The sequence below is a fragment of the Malaclemys terrapin genome, chromosome 5 (genome assembly GCF_027887155.1).
Source record: "Malaclemys terrapin pileata isolate rMalTer1 chromosome 5, rMalTer1.hap1, whole genome shotgun sequence".
NCBI classification, from domain to species: Eukaryota; Metazoa; Chordata; order Testudines; family Emydidae; genus Malaclemys; species Malaclemys terrapin.
Genome location: NC_071509.1, coordinates 129,773,993 through 129,801,220, shown reverse-complemented (window position 1 = coordinate 129,801,220; position 27,228 = coordinate 129,773,993). Strand labels below are relative to the sequence as shown.

Here is a 27,228-nt window from a genome sequence, read left to right as displayed (position 1 = left end):
TCTTGTGACATGGCCCTCCATCCAGGTCACTTCTGGGGTAGTCCATAAACAAAAACAAGGGGAATTAACACACACAAACTAAGTTAATGGGAGAGAGGGAGGAGCACCTCTGTCAGGGTGCATCAGGATCAGGCCCTCCCTTCCCTTAAACAGGGACCTTCAGGCAGTTGTGGTCAGGGAAGCTCCTGCCTTCTCTTATTTATCCTCAGGAGCTGCGGGTCGAAGGTCTGTTCTTGTCCCTGCACGGCCCACAAATGAGCTGTTCTGCTCCAGCCTGTACGTGCCTTTGCAGGTGTGGCAGGGTTGGGCTGGCTGAGCCCAGAGCAGCTCCTTAACCCCCTTGTTGTCCAGTGTGGGGTATGTCTACCCCATCACAGGGTCATAGTGAACAAACAACTCAGACATGAGCTCCCAGTGCAATGCTGTGGAAAAAGGGCTAAAGCAATCCTTGGCTATATTGACTGCGGAATAGTAAGTGGAGTTAGGGGAGATGATTTTGCCTCTGTATATTGCGCTGGTGAGACCAGGACTGGTCAGATTAGAGGCACTAATGGTCCCTTCTCATCTTCAGATCTTTGACTCTAATGTTGAATGCCAAATTCCTTAATTTAAATTTGTTTTTAAAATGTCAGTTTGAGACCCCTCTGACATCAGTTTGTCATCCGTGGACTTGCTCCTGATATTCAGGCCTAAGTTGGCTTTAACTATTACTTATTAATGTAATAGAAATATATTTATGACTTTAAAGAGAATTCTGTGAAACCAGTTTTTTGAAATTCAAGTAATTCTCTGCAGTGTTGTCATCCTAAACAACTTCAACTTTCCGTTAGCACATGAGCGCCAAAAAGTGAAAGTGATCAGTCAGTTTTCGTCATCTAAGCTTCATGGACTACAAAAAAAACCCACCTTAGTAAAATAAGTGGTAAAAACATGAAGTAGACTTTTAGATGACTTCAGTTTTAAGAATCTAAGGTGTTTCTGAGCCTCTAGGTGAGAGGACATTCTTTTAAAGTATGAGGTTTATGTTGAGAGAGTCCCTGTAAGGGAATATTCTGCAAGATTGTGTATAATATAGGCTTGCCTAAATTCTGATCTCATTCACGCTGGTATAAATCAGGAGTAACTCCATTAAAGTAAATGGAATTACTCAAGCATAAAACTAGTTTGAGGTCAGAATCAAGGGGCTTGATTCTCCAGTGCCTTTTTGCCTTGTGTAGTTGTTTACCCCTGTGCAAAGCACTAGGAAGAGAGAGTGGTAGAGATTTGCATTCACTTTGTACATCTGCATTCACTGTAGGTGACTGAACAAGGGGCAATTCAGTGAAGAACTGAGCTCAGGAGCTCCCAAGAGCTCTGATCCAAACCCCACTGAGGTTACTGGGAGTCTTTCCTTTGACTAGAGGGCTTTGGATCGGGTCCCAGGAGAACAAAAGTAAAGCATAGCTCTGAAACATACCAGGGCAATTAAAGTTCTGTGATTATTAGCAAAGATTCAGGGCATCCGTCCTTTCCAGGGGGGAACAGGGAAGGTTTCTGCATTTGCAGCTGCAAGCCCACACGTACACCCCTTGTGGTTCATTTCCTTGCAGGTGCAGTTTGATGAGTGGGAGGACACCAAGGCCTGCATCATTGCTATCAGTGACGATGACGTCTTTGAGAACACAGAGAGCTTCACCGTGGAGCTCAGCATGCCAGCCTATGCCCTATTGGGGGAGATCACCCAGGCCAAAGTCATCATCAACGACACAGAGGATGAACCCACTCTGCAGTTTGACAGGAAGACTTACCATGTCAATGAGAGTGCTGGCTTTCTGTCTGCACCCATTGAAAGGAAAGGTTTGTGGTATTAGATATAATAACAACGATACTGCACTTATATAGCACTGCTCAGCACAGGAGCTAACACTGCTTTACCAACACTAACTAAGATTTGAAATTCCATTGTGTGGTGATAGGCCCATTTTATAGATGGGTAAACTGAAACATACAGAGATTACATGACAAGGTCCTACAATAAATCAGTGACGGAGCCAAGAAGGCAACTTGGAAGCCCCGATCCCCAAATTCCTGCTTTCACCATTGGCCAACACTAGAGCAAACACATCAGTTGTGAGCAATAACAGGATTTATCTCTCTAGTGCAAAATTAGTGCCTTCTGTGTCACGGGAGATAACAGTAGAACTTGCTGCTACATTCAGAGTCTTTAGTCCCATCTCTGACGTTGCTTTTGATGGTAGAATTTTAAAACATAAAAGTGTTCAGTTGGCATTTTTATTGATTGAGACGTTGGTCCCAATCCTGCAGCCTCTTTTCACAGGAGTAGAAGTACAACAAGGACTGTTTACATGAGGAAGAGTGGCAGGAATGGGCCTCTTGTGCTTGTCTGGACTCAGTTTTATCTCATCTGGCTCCATTGCTCTTTGAAGTTAGCAGGTTTTCCCAGCTTTTAAGCGAGTCGATCTTCCCTTCTGGTGGGCAGATATCAGAGCTCAAAAAGAGAGGGGAAAAACGGGGTTACTTCCTTTCTTTTTAAAAATGTAGCATTATCCACAGGGAAAAGGATATCTGAAAATAAAGGAAAGAGGGCAATGAGGATGGCCTGGTTTTCCTTTATAGATTCAATAATTGAGTTTAGGCCTGCTGTCTTAGGGCCCAGTCCAGCTCCTACTGAAGACAGAGGGAACAGAAGGAAACCAGGATATCTGTTGGCTTCTTCCCTATGTTTTGGGTGCTGTACTTCCCTTGGAATGCAGTGTTGCTGCAGGTAGTAGGAGACATGCCCTCTTCGATCTCTGATTTCAGTTGAGTAGCAACAGAAGGCAACAGTTGGAGTTGAGTGTCCAGAGATTCAACTGGTTACAAATATCAAAATGTTCTTTTGAATTCATGCTAGGCCAATTTCTGTATATGGTTAAGAGCAGAAGGAGTGTCCCTTTGAGAACACGCTTGCATAAATATTTTCCCCTTATTCTAGAAATTACAATGGATTGTAATTTGTATTACGATGTTTGAATGTCTGAATTTATCCAGTTTGTCGGAAATTGTTTTCCTAATAAGTTTAGGAAACTCAGTTTCCACAAAAGTGTTCCTTTATCAGTTCAAAGGCCTCTTGGTGGTGACTGCACACAATGTACAAACATAAGCATATATATCTATATTCTGTACCCAACAGCAATACAGTTATAATTACTGGCCCAAATACTCTCAACAGGTCTAGGCCTGGGAGGTACCTTCCCATCATGCTATTTTCCAGAGGGGTAAGGAAAGGCACTCACAAAGAACCCCTAGATACCTTGCTTTTTATATACTATGACAAACAACTGATGTCATGGCTGGTTATTGGACCTTAACTAAAGCTAGATGAGGGAGTTTTAGAGCAGAATCCTGCCCCTGGCTTGGTCAAGACAAGATTCCTGGTTGAGCCCCTTTCTTTTCAAGGTTTCCTCCTTATCTCATGTTGCTGTATTTCTTTCTAACTACTAAACTATGCATTTCTTTATAATAAACTAAACACACTCATTATTTCCTGCACCTGGTGCCCAATTCCCCGTGTTTTCTTTATTTCTGTTACCTCAACCCACACCTTAAATGAGATAACACTGGTATGTTCAGGGAAACTACAACTTTAACGCAAACAATCCTTCCTTCTTCTTCTTCTTCTTCTTCTTCTTCTTCTTCTTTTTTTTTTTTTTTTTTTTTTTTTTTTGGTCACATGCTTCAGGCCTATCACTTATGTTGAGATCCAAACTCAGTTTAAACCCAGAGTTCATTCAGGTCTAATGCGGGCCTATGTTCCTCCACAGCAAATGAAGCCTCATATAATTTTCTGGCAATAACACTTCTGTCCTTGTGGATGTTACATTGTAGGGGATGCCAGCAGCATCGTATCTGCTCTTTGCTACACCATCTCCAAATCTGCTAAAGGCAGCAGCCTTTACGCACTGGAGTCGGGGTCTGACTTTAAGTCTAGGGGGATGTCGAATGAGAACCGTGTTATTTTGGGGCCCGGTGTCACCATGTCAACCTGTGACATCAAACTGATCGATGACAGCGAGTACGAGGAGGAGGAGGAGTTTGAAATTGCCCTGGCGGATGCCTCTAGTAATGCGCGCATAGGGAGCGTGGCTTCGGCCAAGGTGATGATCAGTGGCCCCAACGACGCCTCCACTGTGTTCCTGGGAAACGCAACTTTTACTGTCAACGAGGATGCAGGTAAGGGAGAGCAGTAATTCCACTGGGTCTGGGCTTGTTGTCACTGTGAGATACTTGCCGTGGAAACACTGCTTTACCAGTGGGGGTTGTAAAGAACTGAACCTTCCAACCAGATGTGTGCGGTGGAGGAAAAGGGCGGCAGCTATGGCACTTCCTCATCCTGCCCCACAAGTTAGAGCTGAGCTTTGGTTCTTACTGTCTGCAAGGCATTATCCTTTCTGTAGAGCCATGGACCGAGTCACGGTGAAGGAAAAGGGCAATGGCCCCTATTGACATTTCAGATGTGTGTTTTTCTCATGTCCAGCTAAGTTCTAATCATGGCTTTAATATGTGTTACTTCACCTCCAGGCACCATTGACATTCCAGTGATCCGGCATGGTACTGACCTCTCAACCCCCACCTCGGTGTGGTGTGCCACTCGGACTTCAGATCCACCCTCGGCCAGTCCAGGAATTGACTATATCCCCAGCTCCAAGAAAGTAGAGTTCAGGCCAGGCAGAACTGAGGAGGTATTGGACAACACACCCAGTGCTTAGATGGAGCAGATTTCAGTCTCTGTCTCTTATATAATCACTGTACTCACTGTTTTTGAATGTTAAATTTACTGCAGTTGTTTAGTTACAGAGGTTTGGGGACATTAAGAATAAAAGACATAAGTATTTTTTTTATAGATACAATTGATCCCACACCAATACAGCTGCATCAAGAGTCATTTTAATCAAATAAAGAAACACATAAATGGCAGAAAAAGTTGCCACAAACCTTCCCAAGCAACAGCCAAGAACAGCCTGATTTCCCATGTAAAATCCTCATTTCCAGACTGCAGGCTTTTACTGATGTTTCAGTGCTACCTGGTGTTCCCCATCTGACTGTTATATCCACCTATTCTCTCTTGCCATATCTTCGATTGTAAGCTCTTTAGGGCAGGAGCCCTCTTTTCATTATGTGTGCGTAGCACCTACCACAGTGGGGCCCCGATACAAAAACGTAACATTAATTTTATAAAGCCCAGTGATACTCAGGGTCTGTTGGCCAAGTCACGTTGTTGATTTTGTCCCATTATGCCACAGAGTCTATGGAATCCCCAGTTATTCAGCCCATTACTAATCCTCCTCCATTTGTGGGCGGTCACAATTTGTAATGCTTAGAGAAGCTGAACGTCTCTGACTGTCTGTTTTATAGTGACCAAAAACGTGCCAGGCACTTCACAGGACACATAGAAAGACAATGGGCCTGCCCCCCAAAAGCTTACAAGGGGTTATCTTAAAAGGCACAAATGGCAATTAAGCACCATACTCCCATTGACTTTCAGTGGGAATTACCCTGTTTCCCCGAAAATAAGACATCCTCCGAAAATAAGGCCTACTTACAGTTTTGCCTCTCGTTGTAATATAAGGCATCCCCCCGATAATAAGACCTCCCCGATAATAAGGCATCCACCGATAATAAGGCATTTTTCATTTCTGAAAAATAAGACATCCCCTGAAAATAAGACCTAGCGCATCTTTGGGAGCAAAAATTAATATAAGACACTGTCTTATTTTCGGGGAAACAGGGTAGGTGCCTTGTGCCTTTGAAAATCTCCTGTGCACCTTAAAATTCTAGACATGAGGGTGACAACTACAATAGTGAGGTGGAGCTGGGATGAGGAAAGGGGAGGGTTACAGCACAGTTACTCTCTGCTCGTATTGCTGAGTTACCTGCTAGGTTTGTATTGAAGCCCCAGTAGCTGAAGCTAATGAGAAGGAAGAATGGTCTGGTGGTTGGGGCGCTAGCCTGGGACGTGGGAGATCTCTGTCCAATATCCACAGACTTCCTGTGCAACGGGGGGCAAAGTCGCTTGGTGTCTTCATTCCCCATCTGTACAATGGGGATACCAGCACTGCCCTACCTCACGGGAGTAGTGTGAGGATACACACATTAAAGATAGTGAGGCGCTTTGAGACTATGGTAATGGGAGCCCTATAAGCACCTACAATAGATAGATGAATCAGGCATTTTGGATTAATATACATCTAGTCAAATCAAGTTGACATTCTGGTTAGAGAAGGTTCAGCTGAAAGAATCTCTCCAGGATAAAGGTAGAGCCTTACCCTTTGATACAATGTGCGTTATATGTGAACAACAGTGTATTTGCATGAACTGTTGCTGTTTGTTCACCTAGAAGAGCCCACATTTAGTGACATTACTCAGATCACCTAAGGATGAATCCCAGGGTATTTTCTCTTTCTCACCAAAGGAGGATAACCGGTTTTATAACCTGGTTCTTTTACTTTTCCTCTAGTACTGCACCTTGACAATCCTGGACGATGCCCAGTACCCAGTGATTGAAGGGCTGGAGACGTTTGTTGTATACCTAAGCTCACCCCATGGGGCTGAATTGACCAAACCTTTCCAAGCTATAGTGGCCATTAATGACACCTTCCAAGATGGTAAGCTATACAGTGAATCTATATCGAATCCATTCTAGCTCCTTCCTTTACATATTTCCCTCGTGTACTAAGAGAAATTGGAAAACACCCAGGATGCGTTTGATGACATCATGCAACACATTCCACGTTACCTGTCCTTCATCGTTTCTTTGTCCTCAAGAAATTAAGGTCTGTGGACGTGCAAAATAAACTTCCTATTTTCTCCTCCCATTTGGGGCCAGACTTTGTCACCCTTGCTCACAGTGAGTAGTGTCTTCCTCGTATGGTCCCATTGAAACCAGTCGTGCTTCATGAGAAGTCAGGCACTATTCAGTGTGGGTATGGGCATGAGAATCTGGCCCTTTTTTAGCAGCTGGGTTGAAGCTTACATGTATTCATTTCAACTCACAGTATTTTTCCTTCCTCCTGTGTTTTAAACATGATCCTGACCTCTGTGATTTTCTCCTTGGGAGGTATCTGCTTGCTAAAGAAATGCATCAGTCACATAACCCTAGAAAAACTGCTCTGTAATAACCTGTAATTGTCTCTGCTCCTGAACCGTCTGCTGAGATTTGTCCTCTTGGCTTCAGGCTTTTTCTACCCCTCCCCACAGAAGATGTCATGATTGCAATAATGCCCTAAGAACAATCACCTAAGTATTACCCATTCTTCGTACGTATCCCCAGCATACAGTATGCATACCGCTCAGACACATATACCTTAGGGCATGGTTAGTTCTCCGGTACGTGCAGAACAGGTGGTTACCTCAGGCAACAAAATATTAGGGAAAGCAAAGTGTTCAGTAACTTTTTGTGTGGGTGACTCCGGGTTGGTAGGATGAGAGATTTGCTTCTTTATCAAGAGCAACAGAATCTCCAGTTCCCAATGAGAGCAATGATCAGCTGCTTGGTTCAAGTCAAGAATACTCTTCGTGAGCACAGTTGACTGTCTAATCAGACATCTCCCGGCGTGACTATCAGCCCCACACGGTGGTACTTCAATACATTGCATGCTTGCGTTGGTCGCTATTTAGCTTTTATCACAGTACAGGGGTGGATGTTGTTGTGCCCTCTGCAGTACCCAACATGCAGTTTGGCAAGGACTGGTACGCTGTGAAGGAGAAGGAGGGTGTCCTGCACATTCCCATCATCCGCACCGGAGACCTGAGCTATGAGTCCTCTGTCAGGTGCTACACCCGCAGCCAGACAGCAGAAGTAATGGAGGACTTCGAGGAGAGGAGAAATGCGGAGGAGTCTCGCATCACTTTTTTGAAAGGAGAGAAGGCGAGTTAAACCTAACTGGGTTGGGGGAGGACCAAGAACAATCAGCAGAGTAGGTTTTGAAAAGCCGGATGTTCTCCTGGGCACTCCGTTGTTCAGAGGCTTTACCAGACCCCCTTTCGCAGAAGTAATACTTCAACTGCTTCGGATTAGCTATTGTTACTGTTCTGGAATTAAAAGATGAGTCCATGGAGAATCTGCATTTAACAATAAATATTAGTTACCACATAAAAAGCAAGGGTTGGGTATCAATAATACTTAACATTACAACTAGTGCTTTTTGATTAGATAGTCTCGGAGTACACCCGAGGACCAGCGGTATTGAGTAAGAAGTGCCATTTTTCCACAGCCACTTTTCATCATATAGCTGCACTTTGATGTCCACGCAGAGTTTCTAAGGCTTCTTTCATCATTTAATACACTGTGGTGTTAAATGCTAGGTAGTGAGGAAACACTAATCTTCCATTAAATTCAGAGGAATTATTTGAGTTAGTTGCTAGTCTTTAACTGATGATGTACTTGGCTGTAGGTGAAGAACTGCACCGTCTATATCAATGATGACTCTGCATTTGAACCCGAGGAGCAATTCCGGATCTATCTCGGCAGTCCCTTGGGAAACCACTGGAGCGGAGCTAGAATCGGAAAGAATGACATGGCCACCATTACTGTCTCCAATGATGAAGATGGTAAGAGAGAATGGGCTACATTAGGAACTAGGTGGAGCAGGTACAATTCCGGGGCAGTCCGTGGAATTTACACCGGGTCTGAATGTTAGTCATTATATGTAAACTGCCTTGAATTAAACAATTGACTTGTTGATCAGCGCTCCATTACATTGTATTAACTCACATTTAAAGTTGATTCTGAATCTCATGTTAGCGGTACACTGTGGCACATAGATAAAGGACCACTAAGGCTAGACAAAACATAGAGTTAGCGTATTTGGAAAGGTCAGGTAAGCCAGCCTACGTGGCTGCTGGAAGGGCAACCCAAAGGAATGAGTGCCAAGCTTATTGTGTGGCTCCTGGCCGCAGCAGAGTGTCAGAGAGCCGTGTCTAGGCTGTAGGCTCCGCCCCTGTATGTCAGGAGTGCCCCTCCAACTTCGCTCTGATGTGCGGAGTAGTGCTGATGGGTTTTAAAAGGAGCTATGTCAGGTCAGCCTTGGTTGCTGGAAAGCGTACTGTGATGCAAATTATTTTGAGGCTACTAGAGTTGCTGCAAATATGTGTTTCTGTTCTTCATACCATTTCTCTAGCACCCACCATTGAGTTTGAAGAGGCTGCATACCAAGTACGGGAGCCTCCAGGCCCTGAGGGCATTGCTATTCTAAACATCAAGGTGCTCAGAAGAGGAGACCAGAACAGGACCTCGAAGGTCCGCTGCAGCACCCGTGATGGCTCAGCTCAGTCCGGAGTCGATTACTATCCAAAGAGTCGAGTCCTCAAGTTTAGCCCTGGTAAAGGATACTTGGAATTGAACTATGGGGTGGAGGGATTACTCAGTGACATTTAACACAGGCCAAAGCAAATTCAAATGAAGGGAAAATGTGCAAGTAATTTATACAACAATACTCTGTGTGGGATTTTCAGAAGCATTTGGCATTGGCCCAGCTCTGCTCCCACTGAAGTCATTGTATGTGTCTTGTTTTTCGTGGGTGTCTGACTTCACATATAAGCAAAAACATGAGCTACACCAACCCCTTCTAATGTATTTATGCTTTGGGCTTTGTTCTAGACACATACCCTGCAGTCATATTTAATGCTGCATTTATAATAGGAAACACCTATGTAATCCTTTCAATAATCTTTCCCTGGGTGGGTTATATTTACTTTTCCCAAATCAGTCATAAGCCTCAGAGGAATTCTTTAAGTACACTGGAGAGACCACAAAAAGCAGTCAAACGTGACGTTTCGACAGAGCACATACTGGGGATGTCAGGGTTCTCTCCACTTCCCACTGCAGGCAGTTGAGAAAAATAAAAATTGAAAACCAGTGGAGGTGGGGAATTGAGACTCCCATTGGAGCATAGCATCACTTTTCTGCGGGTGCCAAACCACATTCCCCCTCACGCCCTTCTGCATACAATGGACAGTGTTTTGCTGACAGCAATGTTCATGCAGCCAGAAAAAGTGTGAGTGAGCAGGGAGTGATGAGTGTAAGGAGACAGAAAGATGGCCTGGCCTGTGTGCTCACAGCGATTGCCTGGCTTTGAACAGATTGGAAGGCCATCCCCAACCACAGCCCCTTTCATGTTTGGTACCATGGAGTCAGCGAATCCCATATTTCATCCCTTCACAACACCCTTGCTGGGTGACGAGGGTTTTTTGTAATACAGACACCCCCTGGGTTCCGCAAACCCGATTCACGCAAATCCGCACTTACGGAAAAAGTTCCGTAAGCTAGAAATAGATTATTTTGCGTAATGATCGGGTATACGTTTCCGACTTGCGCAAAATTCGAGTTACGCGAGGTGTTCCAGAACGGAACGCTTGCGTAAGTCGGGGAGCGTCTGTAAACTGTCAATGTTCTGCGTAAGGTTTCAGCCAGGCAGTTGCCATTAAAGTCAGTTAGGAATCCCCTGGCTACAACCCTGCCTTCTGCTATGGCCGTAATCCTGCTATCTGAAAATGTAACCCTTCTTCCTGCTGTGGTGATGAAGTCTGAGAGTGATTGTAAGAGAGCTGTCAACTGGCAATATTCTCTAACAACACAGACTCCTCAAAGAGCCTGTGTATATAGGAATTCTGCAGAAACCCCTCAAGATCCTACAAGATCACTTAAACCATGGCCCACGGGTCCAACAGCAGCAGCTTTGCATGTTAGAGCCAAAGAGTTAAAACAGAGACACTAGTAACAGGGAGGGGATATATTTTGGATCATAGATTTTTATTACAGTCAGCTAATATAAGACAGGCACTATTAATCCTCATATAGCATCTGCTTGTAAGTCTGCCCGGTGATCGATCGGACCAGTCGTTTTAGCTGGAATTTTATTTATGAAATGGGCTCCTGGCTGGAATGGTGCTAAATCATTAGAGTTCAGATAAAACCTGTAATGTGTATTTTATCATAATGTTTCAATGCTCCTGACCTGAGGCAGCTATGCAGTGTTTTATGGGAGCTGTTAGGGTAATGTCAGATGATATCTCAGGTTCTCTGTCTCTCTCGTGTTCATTCATGTAGGGGTGGAGCACATCATATTTAAGGTGGAGGTCATGTCTAACGAAGACCGGGAGTGGCATGAGTCCTTTTCTGTGGTGCTGGGTCCAGATGATCCGGTGGAAGCTGTTCTTGGGGATATCACCACTGCGGTAGTCACTATTCTGGATCAGGAAGCAGCGGGGAGCCTTATTTTACCAGCACCTCCCATTGTAAGTAGCAAAACGTGAATGATGTAAGTTAGTGGCATGGGAGAATCTATAGAAAAGCAGAGCACGCAACAAAGCACCCTGGGCTTGCCTGCACTAAAACGTGCAGGCCTGTTAAGCCAAGGCCTTTTAAAAAGCTAGTGTGGAGACTCCCAAATGCTTGATCCAGGCTACAAACATTTGAGGCTAGGCCAGTGGTTCCCAAACTGGGGTTCGCAGAACGTTACAGGGGGTTCACCAGAAAAATTTCACTAATGGTGGTCAGAGGATCCCGGGCATTGGAGGCAGCAGGTGGGACTCGGTTGCAGGGCAAACAGCCCCAGGGAGAGCGGGGTCGGGCAATTTGGGCCGGCAGCCCGAGCCCTGCCCCCGTCAGCAGGGGAGCCAGCAGCCCGAACCCCAGTGCTCCGTGCGGGGCTGGCAGCCCGAGCGCCAGGGAGAGTTGGGGCTGGCAGCCTGAGCCCTGCCCCCGTCAGCGGGGGAGCTGGCAGCCCAAACCCCAGCGCTCCAATCAACTTTTGGCTGACTGTAAGAAACGAGTACCCCCTTCTGGCAGAAAAAGCTGCTGCAGTTTTGTTACCATTTTCAACAACATACTTATGCGAGAAAGCGTTTTCCTCCTCTGCACATCTGCAAACCAAATACAGAAACAGACTTGATGCCGAACCAGACCTGAGACTTTATCTTTCTCCAGTGGTTCCAGACTTCCAAGAGCTATGCAGAGCAAAGCAAGCGCATCCATCGCACCGAGGAAATTTAAACTTATATTCATGGAAATATTCATTTTTAGGAGGGGGTTCACAAGATTTCACAATTTAGTGAAAGGGGTTCGCGGGCTGTTAAAGTTTGGGAACCACTGGGCTAGGCTGACCCCCTGTTCATGTGACCAGTTAACTCAAGGTTAAAACTGTAGTGTAGACATACCCTCTGTAGTCACAGCATTCCTCTTTGGACCAGTTCAGGGTAGATTGATCCTGGTATTCCAGGTGGTGTGGGAGGCAGGCAAGGCAATGAATAGGTGAACAGGCTGCATAATGGTTCTTCACCCACTTCACAGAGGCATGGGCCCATGCTTTCCTGCCATTTGAACTGTGGCATGACTGAAGAGACACAGTTGCTTACATTAAGGTGAGAGGGGCTGGAGATTGCCAAGGCAAAAATGGCAGATAATAAGGAAGTAGCATGGGAAAGTCCCACTTAACTAAGGTATTATCATAAGGTAGGAACCTTTCTAGTGGGCAAATGGCATATAGATGTCTGAGTCTGCTACCACCTCCAAGCCTTTTTGTCCTTTTACATCCAGAATTCCTGGGTTTATTTCCCTCAAACAGGGAAGTTGTTACATTGGCATTGCCCTTAGTTTGGGCAAAGGACAGTATATGCACTGACATGTTCCTTGTGTGCTTCAGCATCCAAAGTAATATCAAATATAATTATGTGGGTAGAATCCCATTCACCTTTTCCTGCAGAGAGTCGAACTGATACCTGAGCTGGAATGCGAACAGCTGGGCAGATGTAGGACTTGGGTTGTTTCTCTTCTGAGGGACACTGCTGCAATTCAGGAATTGGATGAATATGTTCCATAATGTAGGATTTAGTATTTTAATAGCATAGGATGCTCCAACATGCTGGTAGCACTGAGCATTCCTGCTGAGTCCACACACCTCTGTCCTTCCCTGTAATCCTCAGTGGGATTTATGAAGTAAAATAAACACAATGCACCAGTAACAAGGTTTGGAAATTGAGGGAACAAGCAGCTCAGCCCCTTGCTTCCTGTCTCTTTCCCTAAGTCCCAGGTGAAAGCTGTTGTGTTGCATTGCTGCAGGTGGTCACCCTGGCAGACTATGACCATGTGGAGGAAGTAACCAAAGAGGGTGTAAAGAAATCCCCTTCTCCAGGCTACCCACTGATCTGTGTAACACCTTGTGATCCTCACTTCCCCAAGTACTTAGTCATGAAGGAGCGCTGCGATGAGGCCGGGATCAACCAGTCTTCAATACAGTTCAGCTGGGAGGTGGCAACCCCCACTGATGGGAATGGGGCCAGATCACCCTTTGAAACAATTACGGACAATACGCCGTTCACTAGCATCAACCACATGGTACGTGACTGTGTACAGTAGCGCAAGAGGGTGTGGATTGTGCATAACAGTACAGGGTGAGTGTTGTGGGGCTCAAAGCGCATCCTTGAAGCATTTGCTGTTTTGAAATTCTAGGTCAGTGGAATATCAGTTCTTAAAGAACCATGAACTAAGTGAAGTAATGTGCGTATATTTTACACCCACCGAGCCACCCACAAAGCCCCCAGCTTCATTAAGAGAACATTATTAAGGTTGCAAAGTCCAGCACACAAAAGTTAAGACGTGCCAGAAATAAGGTTGCCCGTGCAACCTTAATTCAGCCCCTGGTGCATATGCATTATGATACAGTCTTTAATGCCCTGATCGATAGGACGCCTGCCTCATTCGGTGCACAGGACGGATGGTGCTCACTGAATGAAAACCTATTCAATATTTTGGTTTATTCTGGTTGTTTAACGGGTGGCCCTAGGCATTATTTGCTGCACAGTATTCAAACCCTTCTCTCCAGACAATTATTAATTTCCTTCTGGGCATTTCCATGGTGCTCCTCACAAGAGCATGAGAGTGCTTCACAAACATGAATGAATCTATTAGCTGTGAAATGGGGGGGATGGCATTATCCCCGTTTTACAGAAGGGGTACTGAGGTAGAGAGAGATCAAGGTCAGAAGTTTCCACTAATTTTGCATGCCCGACTGAGAGCCTTAGGAGCTGACTTTGAGAGTACTCAGCAGTACCTTGTAAGCCCTAGGGGACAGGAACCATCTCTTTGTTCTGTGTTTGTAGAACACCTAGGGCAATGAGGTCCTGGTCTATGGCTAGGAGCTTCAGGCACGACAGTAATATACATAAATTGATAATAACGAGAACACTTCATCTATTCAGACACAGCTCCCACTGACTTCATTGCAGCTGTGAGTGCTCAGCACTTCTGCAAATCAGCCCTTGCGTACTGGGGCGGGCCTGGCTTTGCCTTTTACACACACGCAGACCTCTTTCCTCATTCCTCCCAGGTGCTGGACAGCATTTACTTCAGCCGGCGGTTCCATGTGCGCTGTGTGGCAAAAGCCGTAGACAAGGCCGGGCACGTGGGGACCCCGCTGAGAAGCAACATAGTTACCATCGGGACCGACAGCGCCCTTTGTCATACTCCTGTGGTAGCTGGAACGGCCCGAGGATTCCAGGCTCAGTCATTCATTGCCACGCTGAAGTATCTGGATGTCAAACACAAGGAACATCCCAACAGGTATAAGCCTGGAAAGGCGCAATCACCTGACCCTGATTCTGGTCTTCCAGGGGTTTAACAGTTTGATTCATTTTTTTACGTACGCAACAAACAGAACAGAAAAAGAGGGATGTGTGTAAGAAATGAGGTCTCTTTCGTATATCATGAATTGGATCTGCCCCCCCACACACACTCCTCATATTTAATACTGAAGGGCTGCAGTGAGCATTCATATGATTTCCTCTGAAGTCACGCCTTACTCCTTGAGTTAGAAACACTGCAGTCAGGGGGTCTATTTCAAGGAATACAGTGCTGCTCAACATCAGCGCGGAAATTCAGCCCTAAATAAATGTAACACTAACAAACTCAAACTTGTACTATGCGCTGTGGACAAGACCTTAGCTATGTGCTGTGTAAACTGCTATAATACGCACCCCTTTTGTGAACAGGTTTTGCATAAACAGCTGTTTCTGTTTGTTTATTCTGTCCCAGAATCCATATTTCAGTGCAAATCCCCCACCAGGATGGAATGCTGCCTCTCATCTCCACTATGCCTCTGCACAACCTGCACTTCCTCTTATCCGAGTCCATCTACAGACACCAGCATGTCTGCTCAAACCTGGTCACCATCAGGGATCTGCAGGGCATCTCGGGTAATCTTTAAAGCAAGCTATTGCTTTGTAAATGAAAAAGGAAACATGTACGGAGTGTAAGCTTAAGCTCTTTGAGGCAAGGACCTAGCATGCTATTGGCACTATATAATGAAGAATAATATCTCTGTTAAAGTGATATCAATATTCAGCAGAGTTGCTATATTTGAGGGAGATAAATGGGAAGGAATGCACTTAGCAGGTCATTTCCCCTTTCCTGTATATGTTCTTTGGCAGGTCTTTATCAAGGTACATTGTGAGCCCCTGTGCCTCATTCTGCTGTGTGGCACAGAAAGCAGCATCAGCAAACGAATCACGTGGAAGGGACGCCATGAGCCAAGGAAAAAATCCAAAACTTGTCTTTAAAAATTAGTTTAAGTTACCCTGGGACTGCAAACACTCTAATGCACACGTCATAATTGTATGTTTATTGCATGGTGTCACTACAGGGCAGAGTTAAGGTTATTTGGATGCCCTAACTGTGCGTTTTCATACCTTAACATGTTTGGATATTTTATAAGTTTAACCTTAGCCCTGAGTTTCCTGGCTTTGTAATGTTTTTTGTTTCTGGAATAAATGCAACATCCCTGTTACGTTTTTACCTTTATGTTATATATATGGACTCAGCCGTACCTCCAGTTTAACGTAGCGAAAAGTGCCTCTAAGCAGTACTGTAATAAAAATCATCATCTCAGTATATATCCGATATCTCATCTGATAATTAAAATGTTATGTCCGTACCTAGGCCAGAGTTCCTTAATTCACAGAGATACGTCTCCTTTTGTTTCCTAATTCCAGAAGCGGGATTCCTGGATGAAGTGACCTATGACAGCATCGTTCTGGGTCCTGGATATGACCGTCCATACCAGTTTGATCCCACCGTGAGAGAACCAAAGACAATCCAGCTCTACAAACACCTCAATCTGAAGAGCTGCATTTGGACCTTTGATGCTTACTATGACATGACAGAATTAATCGATGTCTGTGGGGGATCTGTAACTGCTGACTTCCAGGTGAGGGTTCATTTCCATAAGACTTGGGCCCAATCCAGACTTCTTTACTCAGGCAGAAGTCCTGTAGCAGTAATATTCATTGGGCGTGCCTTCCATCCTACGGAATCAGTACCCATTTGATTTTCCCCGGGCTGTTATTTAAGGTAGAATAGTACATCATGACATGTTCTTGGCTCTTTTATTTTGATAAGCATGGTGTCGTTTTAATGATATTATTCCATGGTACGCTGGAGAATATACTGTAAATGTTGTAAGTGCAATAATGTATTGGTAATATGAAAATTCTGCTATTAACTGTTTTAGACCAGCTGCTCAGCTGGTGTAAATCAGGATTGAATTCAAGTGGATATATGTTGATTTGCACCTGCTGAGAATGTTGCCCTCTGTGAATAGTGGAGTGAGCTCACAGGAACTGTTTGAGGTTTCTCAAATGTGCAGATTAGCACTGTGAAGCTCAGCAAATGGCTTGTGTGTATGAGCACCACTGCCCTCTACTGGTTGCAGTATGTATAACCAATATAGTCTATAAAAAGCAACAGAGGGTCCTGTGGCACCTTTAAGACTAACAGAAGTATTGGGAGCATAAGCTTTCGTGGGTAAGAACCTCACTTCTTCAGATGCAAGTAATGGAAATCTCCAGAGGCAGGTAAGTGAGGTTCTTACCCACGAAAGCTTATGCTCCCAATACTTCTGTTAGTCTTAAAGGTGCCACAGGACCCTCTGTGGCTTTTTACAGATTCAGACTAACACGGCTACCCCTCTGATACTTGACAATATATTCTAATAACCCAGACTGGCTCGTTTAACTGTTCCTTCTACTGACTGAGCAAGCAGGGCTGCTCTTTTAATGCACCGAATAGAGACTTGCGTTTTTAGAGCTGAAATCATGATTCACAGTACCTCATGCGCCGTTAGCCTATGTGTGTGGTTAGCTCATGTGCGCAGTGCAGCCCAGGTATTCTAACAGACACACATCCCCATACATTTATAATGCACACAGAGCGAGGGTACACGCATATAAAGATAAAGGCATGTTTGCAGACTCAGCTTTGACTAACACTAGTGTTTTCGGTGGGTGAGGAACAGCTTTGTACTTACACAATGTTCTTTCAACAGAATAGGGGGAGGGAGGTATTTTTCATTTCTCAAATGCTAATCAGGAAAAGACAGTCTTTATTCACATTGGCAAACTCATTCATCATTTTAGTGACAGTTACTTTTATTCCAATAATTTTTGAAAACCAGCAACGTTGGTGATGATCCACTGAGTTGTTGTCTTTTATACGTGCTCATTTCATATATTAAAATCCAGTTATCAGGAGGTCTCGAATGGTTCGTAGGCTTTCAACTGACCCTCTGCACATCACCCGATTTGCCTGCTTGAGACAATTACAGAGAGATTTTTAACAGCAATAAGAGCTGACCTAACTCTGTTCCCATTTAAGGCAATGGATCAATTACCATTGACTTCAGGGAGAGCAGAGAGAGGCCAACATTGCACATTTATCAAAATCCTGGCTTTAATAATTAGAAATGCTACTTATTTCTTTATCATGCAAATCAAGAAAACTATTTGTCTGTTAAACTCTTGTCAAACTTTTTTTAATCTGTAAGTATTTTCTTACTACTTGAAAATCTTAAATAAGATTCTAGACAAATTACAATATTTGCTTTTTCAAAACATCTGCTGCAATCAATGCTTCAAGCACTTGAAAAAGAGCTTTCATCAACTCCACCTGTGTACATTTGCCTCCGTACTATGAATTGGTAAACAAAGAAAAATACCTATGTAACCCTACACCAGAATGGCAGAGTGTAAAGAAGATGTACTGTGAGGAGAGAAAAAATGGCTTTGTGTAAAGATACAATATATGAAATGGGCATGTGTAAAGATAGGTACAATATGATAGCTTTATACCTTGCCCATTTCATATACAAAAATCCAGTTACCAGGGTGTCTTGTATGGTTTGTAGGCACACTATAATTATCTGTGCTCCAAGAGGGAGGACTAGACAAGCTTCCCTCCTCCCAACCGTACTTGTTCATTAATCAGCAATAATCATAGAAATGCAGGACTAGAAGGGACCTCAGAAGATCATCTAGTCCAGTCCCCTGCACTGAGGCAAGATTAAGTGTTATCTAGATCAGCTTTTCTCAAACTAGGGTCTGCGGACCCCTGGGGGTATCCAGGCTCCACTGATCAACTCCTCCTCCTCCCTCCCTTGACTACTCCCCTTCCCTCCCAGTGCCTCCTGCACACTTAAAGACTGGTGGTACAGCGTGGTGAAGGTAGGCTTCCTACCTGCCCCTGCTCTGCACTGCTCCCAGAAGCGGTCAGCAGGTCCCTGAAGCCCGGGAGGGGGACAGGGGGCCTCTGTGCGCTGCCCCCACCCTGAGCACTGACGCTGCAGCTCCCATTGGCCAGGAACTGTGGCCAATGGGAGCTGCGGGGGCAGTGCCTGCAGGCAGGGGCAGCATGCAGAGACCCCCTGGCCCTCTGCCTAGGAGTCGCTGCCAGAGGGATGTGCCAGTTGTTTCTGGGAGCTTCCCGAGATAAGTGCCACCCAGCTGGAGCCCTCACCCCCTCCTGTACCCCAACTCCCTGCCCCAGCTTAGAGCCCCCTCCTACACTCCCACCCAGAGCCCACACCCCCCCTCCCTCCCTCCCCTGAACCCTCTGCCCCAGCCCAGAGCCTGCACGCAAACTCCCTCCCAGACCCCTCATCCCCTCCCACTCCCAAACTCCCTCACAGAGCCCGCACCTTGCATCCACTCCTGTACCCCAACCCCCTGCCCCAGCCTGGTGAAAGTGAGTGAGGGTGAGGGAGAGTGAGCGATGGAGGGAGGATGGAAGGAGTGAGCAGGGACGGGGCCTCCGAAGGGGTGGGGTAAAGGCTGGATGGAGGGGGTGTCTTGGGGGTCCCTGAAAATTTTTAAATCAAAATGAGGGTCCTGGGATTGCTAAAGTTTTGAGAACCGCTGATCTAGACCATCCCTGACAGGTGTTTGTCCAACCTCTTCTTAAAAACCTCTAATGACAGAGATGCCACAGCACCCCTAGATAATTTGTTCCACTGCTTAACCACCCATACAGTTAGGAAGTTTTTGCTAATGTTTAATCTAAATCTCCCTTGCTGCAATTTAAGTCCATTGCTTCTTGTCCTGTCCTTACTGGATAAGGAGATCAATGTATCACTCTCCTCTTTATAACAACCTTTTATGTATTTGAAGACTGTTTTCATGTCCCCCTCAGTCCTCTTTTCCAGACTAAACACAGTTTTTTCAATCTTTCCTTATAATGTCATATTTTCTAGCCCTTTAATCAGTTTTGTTGCTCTTTTCTGGATTTTCTCCGACTTGTCCACATCTTTCCTGAAATGTGGTGCCCAGAACTGGACATAATACTCCCATTGAGGCCTTATCAGTGCTGAGTAGAGTAGAAGAATTACTGCTTGTGTCTTGCTTACAAGATCCTGCTAATGCATCCCAGAATGATGTTTGCTTTTTTTGCAGCAGCATTACATTGTTGACTCATATTTAGTTTGCGATCTACTATAACCTCCAGATCCTCTTCTGCAGTACACCTGCCTAGGCAGTCATTTCCCATTTTGTATTTCTGCAGTTGATTATTCCTAATGTATGACCCTTGGGGTGGGGTGGGGGAAGCAAGACCTTACAATGCCTTAGAAATACTGCATCCTTCCCTTTGTACATCCTACATGTAGGACATCCATGATTCTCCTTGTGGAAAGACGTAGCTTGTGATCCACGTGACACAAGATCCAAACCTATGGGAGAAGAATTCTATGAATGCTACTCTGACTTTTTGCTATTTCTGGGGCAGAATCTGAACTGCTCTGAATGTACAGGGTTTACTAGTTACAGTAAATCTACAAAGCATTGTTCTGAACTGGTGCCAGTATCTTTCACCCCCCCTAAAGCCCCATAACCGCCTTTTTGTTTGATTGACAGGTGCGAGATTCTGCCCAGTCCTTCCTGACAGTCCATGTCCCTCTCTATGTGTCCTACATTTATGTGACCGCACCAAGAGGCTGGGCTTCTCTTGAACATCACACGGAGATGGAATTTTCCTTCTTCTACGACACTGTTCTCTGGAGAACAGGTAGACTGACACATTTTTCCTCTTTTCGCAACTGTTACTGCAGTCTTCACTTTGGGCACAACTTGCTGAAGCACATGGGAGTTCTGTCTGAGTTAGGACAAATGGGATCAGACCCTTACATTGTAAATATTTAGCAAGGAAAGTCATCCTTCACCTTCTAAGCTCTGTCCGTTAACAAATGAAACTGCCTTCACTGAGTCATAGACGTAGCTGGAAAAGACCTATTGGGTCATCTAGCCCTTTCACTGTCCTGGCAAGATTGTTCACTGAGATATACTTTTTAGTGCTTTCTCCAGCTCTCTTTGAAATTATTCAAATGTTGGTGCTTCCTACCACAGTCTGACAGGACTCACCGTTTGGAATTTTTTCCCAGTAGTTGGTCCAAACCGACTTCTGTTCAGTTACTGTCAGGTATAAACTCTGCACGGTCTCTCTCCTTTTTTGATGATTACACCAAAGAACCAACTTGTGTGTGAGCCCATCCTTTCTATTTAGTCAAGCTGTCCATATTCCTTTTAATTTCCCTCCAGTTTCCCCCGTCCTTGAACCCTGGGCTTGTGGTGAGTAGGGCAAGAATTCTGTTTTGCTAAACATATTGAGATTTCAGAATCTGTTTTCATTCTGCGCCAGAACAAAACCAAGAGCTTTCTAAAAACATTTTTTTAAACCCATGAGAGCACATGCCACTGCAGAATAGCCAGTGCTCTGAATTAAGCTGAGCAGGGACTTGTGTCTGCATCTCCCACATCCCAGGTGAGTGCTCTAATCACGGGACTACGGGCTCTTCTGGGCTGTGTCTCTCTCATTTTGACCAGAAAGTCCATCCTGATGTGTTTAGACAAATTCATCCAAAGTTCCCTCTAATTTTTTACATCCACGTGCAGAATGAATTTTGTTATGTGCACCAATATGGAGGTGATGTGTGGCAGGGGTGGGGCCGAGGGGGTTCAGAGTGTGGAAGGGGGCTCAGGGCTGGAGCAGAGGGTTGGGGTACGGGGGGTGAGGGCTCTGGCTAGGGATGCGGGCGGTGGAGTGGGAGATGATGGGTTTGGGGTGCAGGAGGAGGCTCAGGGTTGGGGCAGAGGGTTGGGGTACGGAGGGTGAGGGCTCTGGCTAGGGATGCGGGCTGTGGGGTGGGAGATGATGGGTTTGGGGTGCAGAAGGAGGTTCAGGGTTGGGGCAGAGTGTTGGGGTGCAGGGGGTGCAGGCTCTGGGGTGGGGCCGGGGATGAGGAGTTTGGAGTGCAGGCTACCCCAGGACTGCAGCAGGGAGAGAGGACTCCCTCTCTCGTGGCGGCAGCCCAGGGCTGGAGGAGAGGCGCTCCTTCCCAGCTGCGGCAGCTCCGAGGCTGAGGCCAGGGGAGAGGTGCCTCTCCTAGTCTGCGCGACTCTTGATAGCCTGCTGTGTGGCCACATAGCTTAGAGGTAACTTAGGTTTCATCAATAAATTCCTGACCAGCTGAAGCTGAGGCCCCAACCCTGCAGCCCTCCCAGGAGTAGTCTTGCTACTCACATTGAGTAAGAGCTGCAAGGATTGGGCCCTGGGTGTGTATTGTCAGATTCTCTACCTCTGGAATTCATGCTGGTGGTGTGAATTCATTCATTGCAAGCAGATGTTCTAGACAGTCCCCTTGCTGTTACATTCACTTTCTCCTCAATATGCCCATGCAGGGATTCAGACAGACAGCGTTCTCTCCGCCAGGCTGCAGATAATAAGGATCTACATCCGAGAGGATGGCCGGCTGGTTATTGAGTTCAAGACCCATGCCAAATTCAGAGGTAAGAGTGTCAGCTTTGATTTAGAACATCATACAAATATTGCTTGGTCCTGAGGACAGTGATGATAAAGTTCTAGGATTGTTGTATATGGCTGAGGGGAATGTTCACGTTCAAAGAATGTATTTATTTTTACCCAAAGGCCAATTTGCTTTTCTGCTGTTACCCTCTTAGCTGGTTGCTGTTTGTTTGATTCATTCCCTGGGTTTATCTACACCATAATTCACCTGTATTGGGAAGGACTTGTGGTATTCTGTCTGCCTTACTCCTTTTCCGCTTGTTCCTGCCCAGGGCAGGCCAGCTGTGCTCTCTGCCTTCAGGAGCCAGTGCTCTAAGGAACAGGAAACCAGAGCAAGCACAGTTTTATGCCAGGTATTGGGGACTCCCGATGCCAGCGGTGAAAGTGTCGGCATTAATGGTAGGCAGCTGGATGGAGTGAGGTTCCTATACTCCAGAGTTTGCTGGCTGCCATTAGTGTCAGTTGGCCTTTGCAGGAGACTACTTTTGTCATGGCCGTGTCTAAAGGAATGACTTTCTGAAATCCTTTGATTGTTGCTCTAGCACAGACATGGGCAAAGTACAGCCCGCGGGCCGGATGTGGCCCGCGGGACCATCCTGCCCGGCCCCTGAGCTCCGGGCCGGGGAGGCTAGCCCCCGTCCCCCACAGCCTCACCTCACTGTGCCGTGGGCGCGCGCTGGGCAGGAAAGCGGGGAGGGAGGCTCACCCGCAGCCTCCGGGGAGCAGGCAGGCGGTGCGGGTGGCGGGAGCGCGAGGAACGCGGGCGGAGGACTCAGGAGGAGCAGGGGCAGCCGCGCAGTCGGAGAGAAGCGGCGGTTTCCCCTTCAAAGCGCCGCTTCTCTCTGGCCGGCTGCGCGGCCGCCCGGTGGCCTCCTGAGAGAAGCGGCGCTTTGAAGGGGAAACGGCCGCTTCTTTCCGGCTGCGCGGCTGCCCCTGCTCCTCCGCCCGCGTTCGCAGGGACACATTCAGAGGAGGGCTTGGGGGAGGGGGGTTTGATAGGGGGTGGGGTCCCAGGGGGCCAGTTAGGGGCAGGGAGTCCTGGGAGGGGGTGGTCAGGGGACAAGGAGTGGGGTGGAGTTGGATAGGGTGTGGGGTCCTGGGGGGTCTGTCAGGGGGCAGGGGTGTGAATAGGGGTCAGGGCAGTCAGGGGACAGGGAGCAGGAGGGGTTGGATAGGGGTGTTGGGGTCCCAGGGGGGCGGTTAGGGACAACAGAGGTCCCCGGGGGGGGCAATTAGGGGACAAGGAGTGGGGGCGGGGTTGGATGGGTTGGGGGTTCTGAGGAGGGCAGTCGGGGTGGGAAGTGGGAGGGGGTGGATATGGGGTGGGGACCAGGCTGTTTGGGGAGGCATAGCCTTCCCTACCCAGCCCTCCATACAGTTTTGGAACCCCAATGTGGCCCTCGGTCAAAAAGTTTGCCCACCCCTGCTCTAGCACCACTGCAGTACCATCATGGCTAGCAACAGTGGGAATGCTACTGTACATTAGCTGCCAGTGTTTTACCATTGTGGTGTTTGTAAATCTTTCTTAGGGCAGGCTTGATCCTGACTCTCACAAGTTACCATTACTCACATGAGTTATCTCACTGAGTTCCAAGCTCTTGAGATCCAAGATTGGATCTTTTCATATTTTGTTTTATTTTAAACCTTTAATGGAACATTAGATATTCTACTGACCACCTCTCCAGCATGGGACTTCAAGACAAGTTTGCAAGAAGGCTAGATACAGGTCAAAATATGTCTTTCTGGGTGATGTATTTGTATTCCTCCATACAGGGCATTTTGTGATGGAGCACCACACTCTGCCAGATGTGAAGTCTTTTATAATGACTCCAGACCACCTAGGAGGGATTGAGTTCGATCTGCAGCTTTTGTGGAGTGCACAGACTTTTGACTCCCCGTATCAGCTGTGGAGGGCAACCAGCTCCTATAACAGGTGAGGAAGAAGGACTGTGGGTACAGTTGGCTTTATAGCTTCCATCAGCAGAATGGTGTTCGTGCATGCTGAGAATGCCAGTCTTAACAGCATCCTGGAGCGAAGTGTCCAGTTCAGTCATACTAGCACTTAATTTCTCTCTCTGCTGTTATGGCATTAGCCGCTAGCATGAAACTTTATTTCTGTTTATCTCCTGGGTGGCCTTGATAAATCCTCTAATCTGTTTGGATCTTGCATAAGCGGAAAGGCTCTTTTGGGCATAGGATATAAGAATGGAGGTAGAATAAGTGAATGGCAACAGTCTCATCTGTTCGATGTCCTGAACACGTGATCAGGGCTTTATTTATATATATATATATATATATATATATATATATATACATTTTTTTATTCTCCAAGAACTTCTCACCATATTAACAGCCTATCGTTTGTAGGGGCTTGGTAATGGGATATGGAGTCTTTGGGCCTGATTTTCGGTTGCTTTGCCCCTGTGTAACTCTGGGGTAAATGACTGCACAAGGTGCAAGGCAACTGCGTATAAGGTTTCCATTCACTTCTATGGCAACAGCTGAACTAAACCCTGGTTGGTGGGTAGCCCCTAATTTTGTTATTAATCTGGTGGCTCCTTTGTCTTCCTCCTCCAGCTACACTCTGTATCATCTTATATAAATGACACCTCTTCAAAACCCCTCCTTCTCTTTATCCAGTTGCCTCTTCTCCTCTTCTCGGTGTCTTATCTTCTCTTTGTTTACCTGAAATTATAGGCCCTTTACAGCAGGGAATGTGTCTTACCTATGGGTCTGATTCTGATACCTTCACTCAATGGAACTACTTGTAGAATGAAATCCCTTTACTCAGCCAGTAAAGTAGTATTCGAATCTGGCCCTATGTTAGTAAGCACTATATACCTTTATGGTAGTACCTATATGGCTCCTCATAACAAGGACTGTTGGTGGCCTATGTAAAATGGATTCAGTGGCCTCAAGTCCAGTCATCAGGATCTGCCTGGTGGACAGACTCAGCAAAGGGAGCTAGAATCGAATGGCCTATGGAACCTGCATTACCTCAAGGGTTTGAGAGGAGGCACATAGGAGGGCAGCTTTCACTGCTACAGCCGACGCTGTATCCGTCATGTGAGTAAAGGAAGAGCTTAATCTCCAGGGCTGTCAATCCAGTTCCTTTCAAGTGTACTGAATTCATTTTTGAGGGGAGGGACAAAACATCTGTGTAAGTAGCATGGAGGTATTGGTAGTGACTTCATTCCTAAGGGCGCATTGAGATTTGCGCTTTAAAGCAGGATTTCAATCCCTGTGTTTCACAGTTTAATTAAAATTAAGGCTGTCCTTGATAGAAGTACTTACGCTATGATCCAGAAATATCTTCATTCACTCTGCTTTTCTTGCTATCATTTCAGTAAATGATCCCATGTGTCTCATCCACCTGTGTTCGTGCTCACAGGCAAACAGAGCATCTTTAAACATTGTGGACCAAATTCTCATCCCTGCTGTAACTCCACTGGAATTGATGGACTTACACCTGGTGGTGGTGGTTCAAAACTTTTATCTTCAGTATTAGAATAGTGCAACGTGCATGGATAATCATTTGTACTAATGAGAAAATGCTGGATGCAAAAAGCTATGCAACTGCCCATCTGATAAATGTTTCCAGGTAGGTAAACAACTCCCAGATTAATACGGTAACCATGGCATCTCCCATCTGTTTCCAGGAAGGACTATTCTGGAGAGTACACAATCTACTTAATCCCTTGTACTGTGCAGCCCACGCAGCCGTGGATTGACCCAGGAGACAAGCCATTGGCGTGTACTGCTCATGCCCCAGAAAGGTGAGGAGAGGCGCTATTCTCCTGTTTCACTGCTCACTCAGACCCCAAGGCCTGCGTTCAGAGTTGGTACAAATGGGTTAACCTCAAGGGAGTGGAGCGTATGAGTAACTGAGTTTGTGGAGTTGGAAATGAAGAACCCTCCAATGAAAGAGATTGAAATGTGTGGATATAGGAATGAAGAATAGTTATATTGAGATGTGAATGTGGTTGGGTTACACAAATTTCATAGATATTAAAGCCACACACAAACAGAAGGTGTGCAGTGGAATATGCCCCCAGAGGAGGTGGTGCAGGGTACACAGCACCACAAGCTGAAATGGCTTAGATAACAGTGTTGACTTTGTGCTAGCTTTACAAGGAAGTGGTCTGTCTGCTTGCATCATTTGCATGGAGACAGTAGGCATCTGACATGAGCTATAACAACAGCAGAAACGAGAGGGGAGAAAACTCTCTATTGGCTTTGGATTCTAGCAGTGAATGAGATTGTCCTCCATGAAACTAGTAGAACAGGGCTCCCTCAACATTAAATCTATAGTTTGACTGGAGCCCCTCAGAACGGTTTGTAACACGGCTAATTTCACTACGTCTGAGCACTTGGTTCGGATGTCAGCAAAAAATGGTCAGAAAGGCAGGGGAAAGCATGATATCTCTTTTTGTTTCCTTTTGCTTCTGTCAAAGACAATCTGTGGAGTTACATAGGCCTGATCGTCACAGGGGCTGAATATCAGTGGCTCCAGGGGGAGTTGCAGTACTCAGGACATCTGAAAATCAGAACCACGTTGTTCTTGTTCTCCTTTTGGGGTGAAGTTCACTGCCCCCGCCCACATACACTCAGACAGAGTAACTGGGCTGCATGCGGGCTACTAAGCAGGAGTTGGGTTGTGAAAGATGAAATTTACTGGCTTAATCTCTGGCTCTTTTTGGATCGCTACTAAAGGTGGGTTAGTGGCCACTGTCTTTCTCCATCCCTTATGGGGCATTTGGGTATATGAAACTCACGCTCGTTCCCTTGGCCTGCCTGCAAACCCCAGATCAATGCTGGTTTAGTCAGTCCCAGTTCCGGGGCTTGCAGGCGATACAGAAGCCCACAACTAATCTGCCTGCTCCCCGCCCCCGAACAGAAGTTGATCCAGTAAAAGATATTACTTCACCCACCTTGCGTCTCTGCTCCCCACTGGACAGCCCTGCCTGCAGGCTTAAATAGTGTGCAGTAGCCCTCTTCAACTGAGAAAATTTCACTCTTGATGCATAGCCTTTCTACCAGGCAACAGCTATTTGTTATTAATGAGTGTTGTG

General features: G+C 46.1%; 1 protein-coding gene across 2 annotated transcripts in view; it reads left to right on the top strand.

The window, feature by feature from the left end:
• The window catches only part of FRAS1 (Fraser extracellular matrix complex subunit 1), a 292,619-nt gene that overhangs the window by 250,581 nt on the left and 14,810 nt on the right, over positions 1 to 27,228 (top strand). For both annotated transcript variants that reach the window (XM_054031084.1, XM_054031085.1), the window contains 16 exons: positions 1,590 to 1,836; positions 3,868 to 4,212; positions 4,561 to 4,721; positions 6,497 to 6,644; positions 7,701 to 7,906; positions 8,433 to 8,589; positions 9,159 to 9,359; positions 11,087 to 11,274; positions 13,097 to 13,372; positions 14,364 to 14,596; positions 15,068 to 15,228; positions 16,024 to 16,238; positions 20,212 to 20,362; positions 22,033 to 22,140; positions 23,930 to 24,089; positions 25,816 to 25,932. In XM_054031084.1, coding sequence (XP_053887059.1) covers positions 1,590 to 1,836; positions 3,868 to 4,212; positions 4,561 to 4,721; positions 6,497 to 6,644; positions 7,701 to 7,906; positions 8,433 to 8,589; positions 9,159 to 9,359; positions 11,087 to 11,274; positions 13,097 to 13,372; positions 14,364 to 14,596; positions 15,068 to 15,228; positions 16,024 to 16,238; positions 20,212 to 20,362; positions 22,033 to 22,140; positions 23,930 to 24,089; positions 25,816 to 25,932 — 3,074 coding nt within the window. The remainder of the gene's footprint in view (positions 1 to 1,589; positions 1,837 to 3,867; positions 4,213 to 4,560; positions 4,722 to 6,496; positions 6,645 to 7,700; positions 7,907 to 8,432; positions 8,590 to 9,158; positions 9,360 to 11,086; positions 11,275 to 13,096; positions 13,373 to 14,363; positions 14,597 to 15,067; positions 15,229 to 16,023; positions 16,239 to 20,211; positions 20,363 to 22,032; positions 22,141 to 23,929; positions 24,090 to 25,815; positions 25,933 to 27,228) is intronic.